Source organism: Lagenorhynchus albirostris, chromosome 17, assembly GCF_949774975.1.
Source record: "Lagenorhynchus albirostris chromosome 17, mLagAlb1.1, whole genome shotgun sequence".
Lineage (NCBI taxonomy): Eukaryota > Metazoa > Chordata > Mammalia > Artiodactyla > Delphinidae > Lagenorhynchus > Lagenorhynchus albirostris.
Genome location: NC_083111.1, coordinates 57,029,569 through 57,043,475, shown reverse-complemented (window position 1 = coordinate 57,043,475; position 13,907 = coordinate 57,029,569). Strand labels below are relative to the sequence as shown.

Genomic DNA, 13,907 nt, shown 5'->3' with positions numbered 1-13,907 from the left:
ATATAAAAGTTTTAAATATTACAACACTACCAAAATGACCTTGAAGTAAGAAAGGATCTCTTAAAATGTGATGCAAAAGCTCCACCCATAACTGAAAAAGTGGAAAAAATAAGCTACATTATTAATTTTAAATTTCTCATTTCAAAAGGCCAATCATAAACCTGATAGTTTATTTGAAGAGCTTCCTATTAAGTGATTGCAAATACTAGGCATGCATGCCACCATTTTGCTGGCCCATCAGATCATTCATATCACATTTGCTACAGAGAGTATTACTAACCAGTTTTATTGAGCATGAGACATAAAACTAATTTACTTCTGCAATTGTGGTCTGTTAGACTTCAATTTATGCAACATCTAAAGAAGCTCCTTCTAGGTAATATGATTTATTAGAGTGTGTTCCAAGCCTCAAGGTTGATGTCACACAAATTGACCCTTAAAATTCTGATGCTAAGGATCATCTTAAAACAGACCAATGTGTTCTGAATGAGACTAGATATTCTACAGCTACTTCAGAATAAATAGCAACAAGGGGATTTTACAGAGATGAGTTTATGGTAAAGTTTGTTTGATATGAATGAAAAAATCTCAATCAAAAAGTTTCTTGATATAATGTTTTATTTTTTGATCTATTAAAATGCAAATAATAATAAAATACATACTATAGACATTTAAATTGTAATAAATATCCAAATATAATAAGGCTCACTTTGTCCCAGTTGCTTTACATATATTATTTTTAGTACATAGAACTCCTGGCTAAGTATGTTTAGTCATGACATTTTAATAGATAATGACACAGGCTCAGAGAGGTCAAATTGTAAGGGCACTGGGTAATTCTGCAATCATTTAGGGGACCAGCTACATTATTGTGTGGCCTAAAGTCATATTACTAGTAAATGGCAGAGTATGAATTCCAGTTCAGAGAGGTAGACCTAAGAGACAATTCTCTTATCCATTGAATAGCCAAATTCAATAATTTTAGGTATTTAACAAAGAAGAAAATCTTTTCTCATTAAATCTGTTCAAACTATGCCTTTTTATCTTAAAGTTTATATCACTGTGAACTGAAGCCTTTTGAAAATAAACCCTGTGTCTTAAGCCTCTAAACTTGACACCAATAGGTTGTTCGGTTTAGTACATGAAAATCTAAAGATAGAAAACAGATTGAATGATGGGGGGGCTGGGAAGGGGGATTGAAGAGTTTATGTGGTTGCATCTCTCCTCCTTTCTTTTTTTCATTGAATAAAGATAAGATTCTGAGTTGAATGACTCAGCAGAAATATGCTAGAGAAACATTTCAGAAGTAAATTATAAAATAACTGTGAGATAACTTAGTAATAGAAATGGTTGCTAAAGCTGAAGTACCCATTGATAATGTTCACTGAGGAAATATCCATTGAATTTAAAATGTGCTAGAGATACAAAGACTAATAACACAAGGAGCCTGGCCTTTGGGGTTTGATATTATGTTGCTAGAAGTGCTTGGATGCCAAGTACCACTAAGGCTTACAATATCTAAGAAATGGTGAAAATTAAAACAGAACACAATAAATAAATATTTATTTTACATGTGTTACTATACTTGGAACATTTCCCCAGTTTATTTTATTTTAATATTTACTTTATGATTACTTTTCCTCTTAACTGTTTTAAAAGAAAAAAATGTTTCTAAAAAGAGGTTTAAAAGTCCAAGTTTCTCTTAGAGTCTTGAATTTCAGGGAAGGTCTTTGAACACTGCGTTTGAGACTAAGGTATTCTATAAATAAGGTATTCATTTATTCCAGGTTTCCTGGAGCAATTCTTGTTTATTCTGTTATCCTGGTAGGTGTCCTATCCAGTTAGAATCCTCCTTTTACTCTCAAAAGTGTCTTGGTTTGGATGATGCATTTTATAGTCACTCAACCTATAACTATCTTAAGGCTACATTTATACTTAAAAACATTTGGTTATTTCTGTTTGCTTTATAGGGGAATAAGCTTTCAGGTGCTGAATCTGCAAATTTAAAAATTAAGTATACTTTTAAAACATAGTTAAAATAGTAAATTTTATGTTATGTATTTTTGACTACAGTAAAAAAGAAATTGAAAACATGCTATATGTACTTCGCCTCAGTTATCTACTAGATTTGAAGCCATCTGATCTCATCCTCTCCTACAGTTCTGCGTGCTTACTCTGCTCCAGTCTCACTGGCCTTACTCTCCCTCCAGCATGCTACATTTGACCCAGCACAGGGCTTTGGCAATGCTGTTTCCTCTATCTGCAATGTTCTCCCTTGCCAGAGAATGGATGGCTAAATGGTTTTTTTCCTCCAAATCTTTTCTCAGTGAGAGACACCCATGCTAACTTATTAAAATCCACTACTGCTACTCACCCTCTAGCACATCCACATGTACAGTCCTAATCTCCTTCGCCCACAGTATTTTTCCCCATGGGACTTATTATCTTCCCATATACTACCATTTTTACTTATTAATTATGTTTATTCGTTTGCTTTCCTCACAAAAGCATAAACTCCACAAGTGCAGGAACCTTAGTTTGTTTACTAATAAGTGCAAGCACCTAATATTACCTAGAATAGTGTTTGTTTTTTAGTACTTTAAAAATATATGTTGAATGGAATCATCTAATCAATTTGTTTAGAACTATTGTCAAGTTGATTTCTTCAGTGATTGTAGAACATTGAGATTCCTTGGTTTTTTATGAATCTGGATTCTGATGGCCTTCTTTTCTCTTTAAAAAACTACCACCACCCCCCGCCAATATTTTGAAGAGGAAGACAACCAAATACTCGGATACTAGGTTACGTGATCCGAGTGTTCAACAGAGCACGTATCATTGAAACAAATAACTATATCTTTTATATACATTAAAAAATACATAGCAATCTGGAGAGTATATCCTAGACCATTATGTTTTTTTGTTTCTGATAGAGCTATCTGTGAATCACATGTCTTTTCAAGAATACACTCCAACTTTGTAGCATGTATGTACAAATATGTGGTTTGATTCTGGTCAGTATAGAACAAAAAAATACCAAAAAATCTACAATTGTTAAGGTGGTCTACTAGGTGGAAAAATATTTGAATCAGACTAATTTTTAAAAAATATTATGCTGAATTGAATATTCAGCATTTATTCATGTAGACAAAAGATAAATTTTCATTGGGATAGATTAACATGGGTAGCATGTCACTTTAGTGCAGTATTTCAGTTATTTTTGTCATTTCTCTGATGACATTTACTCTGATGAATCTAAATCACTGTATAATTCTCTTTCTTTTCACTTCCAGCAAAGTTTTGTGGTGACCCTGGTATACCTGCCCAAGGGAAAAGAGAAGGCAAAAGCTTTATATACCAGTCAGAGGTTTCATTCAGCTGCAGTTCTCCTTTCATATTAGTGGGATCTAGCACCAGAATATGTCAAGCAGATGGCACTTGGAGTGGTTCATCACCTCACTGCATAGGTAATATTAATTAAAGATCAATAATGCTCAGTAATTTGGGAATTAATAGATAGTAGGGAGGTTTAATGGTTTTCTTTATCCTATAAACTATAGTTGGCTAAATGTGAAAAACAAATGTAAAATATAGAAGCCATTGGAAGGCACTGAAAATTAATATTGTTAAACATATATTGAGTACGTAAAACTTCTAGAATAAATGCTTAAAATAGTTTCCCTGTTTACCAGTAAAATGAAAAAGAAAAAAGCTTCCAGATTAATATCATGAAATATCAGTACTAATATTTGTATAGAGCTTTATAGTTAATAAAGCATATTCAAGTGAAATTAGACTTGCTTCAAAAATATTAAAAAGGTACTTTGATTTCAAAATGGCTCTAAGTACATTTCTGTAATCCTAAATTTTTTTGTGTTTTGTTGTCATATATTTTATTGAAGTATAGTTGCTGTACAAAATTGTGTAAGTTACAGGTGTTCAGTTTAGTGATTCATAATTTTAAAGGTTATACTCCATTTATAGTTATTATAAAATATTGGCTATGTGTCCTGTGTTGTACAGTATATCCTTATAGCTTATTGTATATATAGTAGTTTGGACTTCTTAATCCCCTACCCCTATTTTGCCCCTCCCTCCTTCCCTCTCTCCACTGGTAACCACTAGATTGTTCTCTATATCTGTGAGTCTGCTTCTTTTTTGTTATATTCACTAGTTGTTGTATTTTTTAGATTTCACATATAAGTGATATCATACAGTATTTGTCTTTCTCTGACTTATTTTGCTTAGCATAATACCCTCCAGATCCATCCATGTTGCTGCAAATGGCAAAATTTCATTCTTTGCTATAGCTGAGTAGTATTTATATATATATATATATATATATATATATATATATATATATATATATATACACACACACACCATATCTTCTTTATCCATTTATCTGTTAATGGACATTTAAGTTGCTTCCATATCTTGGAAATTGTAAATAACACTGCTATGAACATTGGGGTATATGTATCTTTTTGATTTAGTGTTTTAGTTTTTTGGGGGGTATATAACCAGGAGTGGAATTGCTGGGTCATAGGGAAGTTCTGTTTCTAGCTTTTGAGAAACCTTCATACTGTTTTTCACAGCAGCTGCACCAATTTACATTCCCACCAACAGTATATGAGTGTTCCCTTTTCTCCTAAAATTAAATTCCACATTGAATAAACTAACCAAATAACCTGTCATACAAGCTAGCCAAACCAGAGACTACCAGCCCTACCATTTTTATGCCTGAATCTCCTACAGGTGTCAGTGAAAAATGCAAATAACTAAGTCCTGTTTCTGGAAAAATAATTTATTTCTTGAAGGGAATATTACCCTACTTGATATTATAACTTAGTAAAGTCGTTGAGCAAATGTTTTATGTATGCGTTCCTCTTTCAAATCCGTCATTTTCCCTTAACTTTTTATTCACAGAGTTAGTTAGATGTCAAGTGCTTTTATATTAGAAGGGTTCAAAGTTCAAGAATTGCATAATTCATATAAACTGCAGTCTACCTGAATTTCCTGCTTTAAGATTAGCAGGCTTCTGTTCATGGAGATTAGATTTTACTCTTTATTATTACCCAGGGCCCTTTCATTAAACCCTAGATCTCTTAAAATTATTTTATGTGAGGGAAATATACATTTAAATAAAACTGTAAATTTTAAAGGAATATCACATTTTTAATCTTTATTTCAGAACCCACACGTACCTCATGTGAAAACCCAGGAGTGCCACGTCATGGATCTCAAAACAGTACATTTGGATTTCAAGTGGGTACTTTTTTATCATTTTTTTCCAGTTTTATTGAGATATAATTGACATACATCACCGTATAAGTTTAAAGTGTACAGCACAATGGTTTGACATATATATGGTGAATGATTACTGCAGTAATTTTAGTTAGCAATCCAGAGAGTATGTCCTCCATTATCTCATATACATACAATAAAAAAAAGCAAAAAAGAAAAAAAATTCCTTGTGATAAGAATTATTAGGACCTACTCTCTTAAAAACTTTCCTATATACAATACAGCAGTGTTAACTATACTCATCACTGTTGTATATTACATATCTAGTACTTACATATCTTATAACTAGAAGTTTACACCTTTTCACTACCTTCCTTCAATCCTGCCCCCTCCCTCCGCCACTGCTCTGGTAACCACATATCTGATCTCTTTTTATGTGAGTTCAGGTTTTCGTTGTTGTTTTAGATTCCACATATAAGTGAGATCATATTGTATTTGTTTTTCTGTTGTCTGAGTTATTTCATCAAATGAATACTTTAAATATTTCCATTTAATATAAGCTAGATCAAAAGGCTTTGGTTCATGTGCAAAATCCTGTTAATGTAAACAGAAAAAAAAGTCATGCTTATATCTGCATTCAAAAACACCTTTTAAAAAAGGCAACAGGAAATGAAAGAGTGGAAATAAAAAGAAATTAGAAGGAATATATGCTTCAAGATATAGCCTAACTGACCATGAGGATAAAATTAAAATTGGAGAGAGCTGTGAGCATAGGAAAATCTGTAAGCAGTAGCTAGTATGTAAGAGAAATATTAAGTGAGGGAGTAAATGGGTAACCTCTACAAGAAGATATGGGGACAATGAGGAAAAGTGTAGTTGAAAGTGATACGGGTGACCTTGGCCTGCAGCAGCTTAAAGCAGGATTTCGGCTCCCCACCAGAGATTGAGGTCAGGCAGCGGCAGTGATAGCGCAGAATCCTAGCCACCAGACCACCAGGGATCAGCCATGAAGAAATGAATTTCTACATAAGACAGAAAGTAGTGAAGCAACTGAAGTGTTTATTAGGAGGAAAATGAGTACAGTATGTGTGGATAGACACACGAGCGGGCTCAGAGAGAGAGATCCGCACCCTCGTGGCAGTTTGAATCAATTTTATGGGGCATTTCTTCCGGGTTTCTTTGACCAATCATCTTGTTTTGCCTGGTTCTGAGTCCGTATTTGGTTTATCTCAGGGTCCTCCCCTGTGTGCGTGCACATCTCTTAGCCAAGATGGATTCTAGTGAAGAGGACTATGGGTAGTTGGCATCACTTACTATGGGGTGGCGCCCCCTCCCTTTTTGACCTCCAAGGAGCCTTTCTGCACATGTGTAGTTGGGAAGGTCTCCTTGACTTCGAGAATGAGGAATATGTGGTCTCTTATCTTCTATCTGGGAAGGGCCCAGCCCCCTCCATCATCCTGCTTTTATGGAGTTTCTGCTATTATGGAGTTTCTGTCCATAGGGGAGAACCTGTTCAGCCTGAGGCCCATCTATCTTCTGCCTCAAAAGAGGTTTAGAGAAACTTCTGAGACAAAGAGTTACCAAATATATAAAAATGTGGTTATTCAAGAAGGCAATAAGACTAAAAGACTTTTTTCTTATAATATGTATATAATATTAAAATAATTTTTAAACATTTTCATTGATGTGGGAAATTTCTGTAAAAGTAATTTAACTGTAACCTATTATTATACAACACAGAGTTGGATTGTAATATTAGAATTCTTTAACATGCCCAGTCACGTGTGGCTGACTTTCTTTTCTTTCTTATTCCAGTTTAGATTTTATGTAGAGATTCAGCAAGATTTTCATTACAGGGGCCTAAGGGGAGCCAAAGTGCATACCAATTCCAAAAGGAAATAGCCAGTTTACACGCTAACCGATTGCCTTGTGTCGCAGGGTTTTCTAAATTGTGCTATTTTGTGTGGAATTCAGTGTGAACCCGAAGAACATTCATTTCTAAAGGAAGTACTCATAACAGGTGCCATATTTTTGTTGCTAAAAATAGTTTCCATTTATCTACAGTTCAGGCACAGTATGAACATTGATTTGATAGCTTTTCCAATTCTTCCTGTTTGCCTCAGGCCTATCTAGGTAATACAAAAGTGTGAAAAAGCATCTCAGTCTCTATTATGTTGGTGTTTTCAGAAAACTTTAGATTTGTATCTCCATAAAATGTTTTATCAGTTGATCGAGATCTTGAAAAATGAACTAGCTAAACAGTATTAGACCTCATCATATAGACCAAGAAACTGAAACAGAACATGACTTAACTTTGATCACAGAGCAAGTCAATGGCAGTATTTTTACAGAATACAGAATTTTGATGTCAGTGTCTGTACACTAAATCAGATGATTTTCTGAAGAATCTGAGTCCTTTTTAGGAAATACCCTTTGAGATAATGGAAATTGAAATAAATAAGATTGAGTTTAGAATAGTCATTCAATGAAATGAATAGAGTCATTCACTCTAAATTTTAAGAATTCTATTATAATCATTGAAAAATGTTATCACAAAGTTAAACTAACCCTGAATTCATACTCTTCAGCTAATAAACATATATTAGATCATTATAGTCTATCTAGATAAATATGAGTAGACTAGATTTCAGATATGGTAAAATCTAATAAAATTGTATAATCTCTACTAATCTCTATTAAAACTACAAATGATATACTGAGTATGTTAAATTAAGGGTGTCAACTTTCATACATGGTTATGGCAGATATGTGCGTATGTCTGTATATATACTTATTTTATATATTTATATACAAATCATGTTTACTAAACCTGTATAGAGTCAACAGAATTTAAGAAGTTATGTAATTCTAACTAATATCAATTTATAGATGGATTCCAAATAAATATGACCTTATATAACTAGAAAAGACTTCTCTACTGGTTGACCAAAAACTCTTGCTTACAAGTAAGAAAAATTATTTTGAGCTAGCTTAAACCTAAAGGCATTAAAAGCCATGTGTAGGTGTGTCCCAGGCCACAAGAGAAAGGATCTAGGTGAGACTCATCAAGCCTAGAATCTAGGAACTGGACAACAGTACTCAGTCTCTTACACTACTCTGTATTTATCTACTTTTTCTTTCTCTGTAGATTGGCCATATGGCAAAGGGTGCATCATTTCTATTTACATCTCAGCCACATACAGCAAGTGATTAATTATCTCAATCTCAGTTTCAAATATCCAGAGAGAGAATCAAAATGTTTCAACTTTTGTATCTACCTCTGGTTTGATCTAGTGACCAGTAGCGAGTTAAATAAAATCATAGCTATAGCTAGCCCACTTCTGGGAGGGACAAGAGAAAGGGGAAAGTTATAAATTGCAGAGGCACTCTGCATTTCTTAATTTTCTCTTTAATGTGTTTATTTTGTTCACTCTCCTTTTCTATAAAGATTTATATAGTAGATTTTTGGACATTGATATAATTACTAAAATATAAGAATATATCACCTGTTGCTAGAGAATGCAAAAACTCTAGTTTTAGAAAAAAGTACTCAAAGTAATTTCTCTTTTTATTTAAAATATTATAAACTGGAACAATTTTAGCTAAAAATATATTAGTAGTAAGGAGAATAAGTATCAAAATGATTGATGCAACATCAGATTAATTATGGAGGAAATGCCAAACACAAATATTTCACTAACTGCTGTATTACTCTAAATTGAGCTCTGGGGTTTGGAAGGCACATTACACTGATTTAGGACTTGTTACGTAAAATTATTATAAATATAAAATATTTTTAATCTGATTTTAGATATTTAATTCCAAGGTATTAAACATAAGATATTTAACCCTACCAAAATAACCATTATGAAAAAGCTCTGTCTTGACTACAGAGACTACAAAAGCATCTTTGATTGAGGGGTAGGGAGACAGAAATAATCAACTAAAGACAACATGATCAACTATTTGTGACTGTTGACACCTTTCATTCTCTGGCTTCTGTTTCCAAAAGCAAGTCTGGACCACCCAGTTTTATAGATACAGGACTCCTGGGTACAACAGTAGCCATCTTGGCAACCACAGTTCACCCTACTATTGAATGTTTCATGAGCAACCATATTACCCGAGTAGGTGGAGAACACTGAAGAAACCAAACATCTTCTAAGCTACCTGACTTTAAAAGGAATGTCCTAGGTATTCTATCTAGGCAGTTATCTATTGTATCTGGCAAACTTGACAGTAATCAGTTACCTAGACAACCGTGCCCCGCATCTCTTTTACGTAAACTCGGTGTTCTGTCACACATTCTGCTAATGTTTAAAAAATTCATCATGACATGCTCAGATGTGTTTGGCAATCACTAGTGTGCTGGGTGCTGAACCACTTCTCTGTAAATATAGCATCCAAGTGACAACAGCAGCAGCATAATGGACCTTGCACAAAGCTACAGCATGCCTGAAACAAGACTCCAACAAGTAATAATTAGCCATTTTCCTTTCACCACTGACAGTGCTTGTCTAACTAAAAAGCTTCCCAAAGCAGAGAGAGAAGCCATGTAGAGAATCCAGACATAATTCAGAGTCAGCCCTGGCTGAAATGTGGTCTTATAATGGAAACCCTTCTATTCTTAGAAGAAAAAACGATTGGTTATAAAGTAATGCTAGAAGCAGTTAAAAAGATAAGGCCGAACCATACTGAATAACTTTGGGTTATTTTTAAAAGGGGTAAATATAGTTCTTAATAGGAAAAAACAATCTATCACAGAAAAAGTTTACAACTAATATTTTTACAAAAATTTTACAGTATACTACAAGATGAAAACATCTTTCAAGGTGGAATGCTTTAGAGAGCAAAGGCTTGGCACAGTCCTAGACCCATGTAAGAGCAGCAATTACTCTTATGCCAAAATTATCTTTAGTGTAGTCAGTGAGAACCAGAATATTGATATTGTAATAAAATGTCAGGATTAGCTGGAGCAGTCTGGGAGAGCCTAAGATATTCAACACCATTCTACATTGACCATTTCTGCAAAATAATCTAAACGGACACCTAGAAGCAGCTTCCTTGGGTATCCAGATACCAGGGTCAACCTTGTACCTCTGAAAAGAGGTTCATCTGATGACTCTTAAGTACACGTGTGTTAGAATTTGTGTATGTATATGTACAGCTCACATTTACATATGTAACGACATCGACTCTCTTCTAGAAACCCACATAAGCTGACAGTTGCTGAAATTTTACAGCTTTTAAAATTTGAAGGTTGGGGATTAGAGAAACAGGAGAGGCTGTTCATTGACTATTGAAGTGATCAAAGATATAAATTAAGTACCATTTTAAAACTTTGTTCCTATTTATCAAATGGTTACTATCTACAGCTGTAGTACTTATTAACTTATTAAAAATCATGTTAAAAAATCTAACTCATAAACGGTTAGCTAATACTAGACTAATAATACTAATACTAGACTAAGACTAATACTAGAGTGTTCAAAAGCACTGTAAAAGACATTTTATTCATATTTTGGAGAATAAAATATTTACATGTTTAATTAAGTTAGGCTACCTGTAAAGTACTGTGTGATATAATGTCAATAAAGAACTTAAAATGGCACTTTAATGTTTTATTTAAAACCATATATCATGGGGCATCCCTGGTGGCGCAGTGGTTGAGAGTCCGCCTGCCGATGCAGGGGACACGCGTTCGTTCCCTGGTCTGGGAAGATCCCACATACTGCGGAGCGGCTGGGCCCGTGAGCCATGGCCGCTGATCTGGAGCCTGTGCTCCGCAGCGGGAGAGGCCACAACAGTGAGAGGCCTGTGTACCGCAAAAAAACAACAACCATATATCATGCACTTTTAAACTTCAGTATTGAATATTGACTGGTGTGTAGAATCCAATTTCATAGTTAAAAAGTAATTTGTGACTAGAATAGAACTTTTTCCCTGGTATTCACAAAACCGTTTTTCCATTTCAGGCTTCAAAAGAAAAAAAAATGTGCCTTTGCATCTCTAAGCATATCTGTAAAGAAATACAGATTCTGTTGAGTAGCCTCTGAAATTTGGCTTTCTTACATTTGGTTGGTTCATGTGACAATCCCTGTGAAATGAATGGAAATATGATTTTTAGATTAAATGACTTTTCCAAAATAAAAAAAACAAAACAACCATGGTGATTATGTATGACTTCCAGTTTATAATTGAAATAAGTACATAAGTACATTGAATGAGGCAGGTGTGTTACATAGTGTTTTATTACCTTAAATGGTGAATATCATAACATGAATTTTAAAACAAAAAAGTAAAATTAAACATTTAAAATTGAAGTCTTCTGATTATTTTTAATAAAAACTGATAAAACATCTTAATTCTGTTTTTCTCATTCAGGAAGCTCAGGGCCCAAAATTGATGCTCAGTCAGCGAAAATCCCTTGCACTTCATCTTAAGTACATGTGTTATCCTTTCATTTTTATGATCCTGCCTTTCTACTTAAATTTTATGAATTTTAATATATTAAAATTATATTAGAAGCTACCTCAACTTTTCTTGGGTAAAGTATTTAATATAAACATAATAAAAATACCAATATAAAATAGTTGTTTAAAATATATTACAGAGGGAACATATGAATTTTTGATGCCTTTATTATATATATATTTTGATAAGTTGCTAGGAGCCATACTGCGTACTCCAGTTAAGCAAATATTTGATATTGAAAATCAGACACAAAAAAATACAGTGATGAAAATTCTAGCAAAGTAAGAGTAATTTGCTATAAAACATCATGAAAGGGAAGATAGATCTTATTCAGAATGTTTTAAATTTCTAAAATTTTGATTAATCATATGATTAGATCTCTAACTTCATGACTAAGGAACTGAACTGTAACATCTTAAAGAGGGAATAAAGAGTTAAAGAAGGTAAGTCATATTTACTAATTAGACATGTCTTATAATTTTATAGTGCATTTGTAAACCACATGCTAATTTGGGCCAATTTAAATAAAATTTTATTTAAACATTAACTGCAATTAAAACTTGATATGGATTTTTTTAAATCTCGATATAAAAATAATTTTTAAAATTAATTTTTACATTTTATATAATTACTTATACAAATAACACTTTTGTTAGTAAATATTGGCAGGAAAATTGTACATAAATTATTTTACAAGAATTTTTTAAATTATATAATGGAAAATTTTATAATGTTACTTATTTTTCTACAAATATTCAAATTATATTATTTATGTTAGAAATTATTTATAGTCAGAGGAATTTACATGACAAGTTGGAAAAGGATGGAGAGATATGTAAAATATACTATTAAGTAGATTTATCACTGGCAAAATTATTAATTCACTAATATTTAGAGAAAATTTTGATGATTGATTTGAATACAACAAATGCTGAATAAAAATCAGTTACTAGGGCTTCCCTGGTGGCGCAGTGGTTGGGAGTCCGCCTGCCGATGCAGGGGACGCGGGTTCGTGCCCCGGTCCGGGAGGATCCCGCGTGCTGCGGAGTGGCTGGGCCCGTGAGCCATGGCCGCTGAGCCTGCGCGTCCGGAGCCTGTGCTCCGCAACGGGAGAGACCGCAACAGTGAGAGGCCCGCGTACGGCAAAAAAAAAAAAAAAAAAAAAAAAAAAAATCAGTTACTAAATTTGTATAACTCTAGGTATCTTAAATATTAGGTATAAGTATTTGTGAATCTGACAAAAATTTTCTTATTAAATGTGTTGATGATATATAGAAAAACTTTAAATAGATTTTAGTTCTATGGTATCTGGTTAATATGTAAAGCAGTATTTATTGTGATTTCAGAAAAGATTACAGACATGAGGAAAAAGTCTTAGAAGTAAAAAAAAAAAAAGTGTATGTAATCAATCATGTCTCTCATTCCTTACTAATATAAAGGTTGATGAAATAACCCAAATGTACTCTTCAAAGAACAAATAATGATTTAACTTTATGTTAATTAAAGTATGGAAGGGATATCACTATATTTTAAGAAACTGATAGACATGTTAAATCTTTTTAAGTAATCAAATAATTTTATACTAAGTTCTTAGTCCCCATTCCTTCAGTTGCTCCAACATTTTCAGGACACTTTTCTAAGCTCTTGGTGTATAATGGTGAATAACATATGGTCCTTGGCTGAGCGGAGCTAACATTTTGGTGTGTGGGTCAGATGGAATAGATGATTTTATAGGACAGGTTGATAATATTGATAACATTGAAAGGAACTAATAAAGCACATAAGAGACAGCTTTCCTAGTCTGCTTGCTGCAGGGAAAGCTTTCTAGAAATTTTGTCTGAGCTAAATCTTTTAGGGTAAGATCTAGGGAAAAATAGTTGGGAAATGCATTCTATGTGGGAGGGACAGTGTAAAAATATGCGTGCATTATGGGAACTACAGAAATTCAATATTATATGAGCACAATTTGAGTAAAAGTAAGTGGTCAGTGATGATGCTAGAGACAGCTAGTGATCAGTTTATGGAGGCTTTTATCCACCAAGTTAACATAATGTAACTTTATCCTATGCGGGATAAGCCAGTAATGATTTTAAGAAGGATAATGATAAAGTAAAACTTTCATGTTGAATAAATCACTCTGACTTTAGAGTGAAAAATAAATTCAATGGGGTCAAGACTGGAGAAGT

At 33.3% G+C, this 13,907-nt stretch overlaps 1 protein-coding gene across 3 annotated transcripts in view; it reads left to right on the top strand.

Annotated features, from left to right (window-relative positions):
- Positions 1–13,907, top strand: part of CSMD3 (CUB and Sushi multiple domains 3) — a 1,076,690-nt gene that overhangs the window by 1,032,845 nt on the left and 29,938 nt on the right. For all 3 annotated transcript variants that reach the window (XM_060127236.1, XM_060127235.1, XM_060127234.1), the window contains 2 exons: positions 3,294–3,467; positions 5,195–5,268. In XM_060127236.1, coding sequence (XP_059983219.1) covers positions 3,294–3,467; positions 5,195–5,268 — 248 coding nt within the window. The remainder of the gene's footprint in view (positions 1–3,293; positions 3,468–5,194; positions 5,269–13,907) is intronic.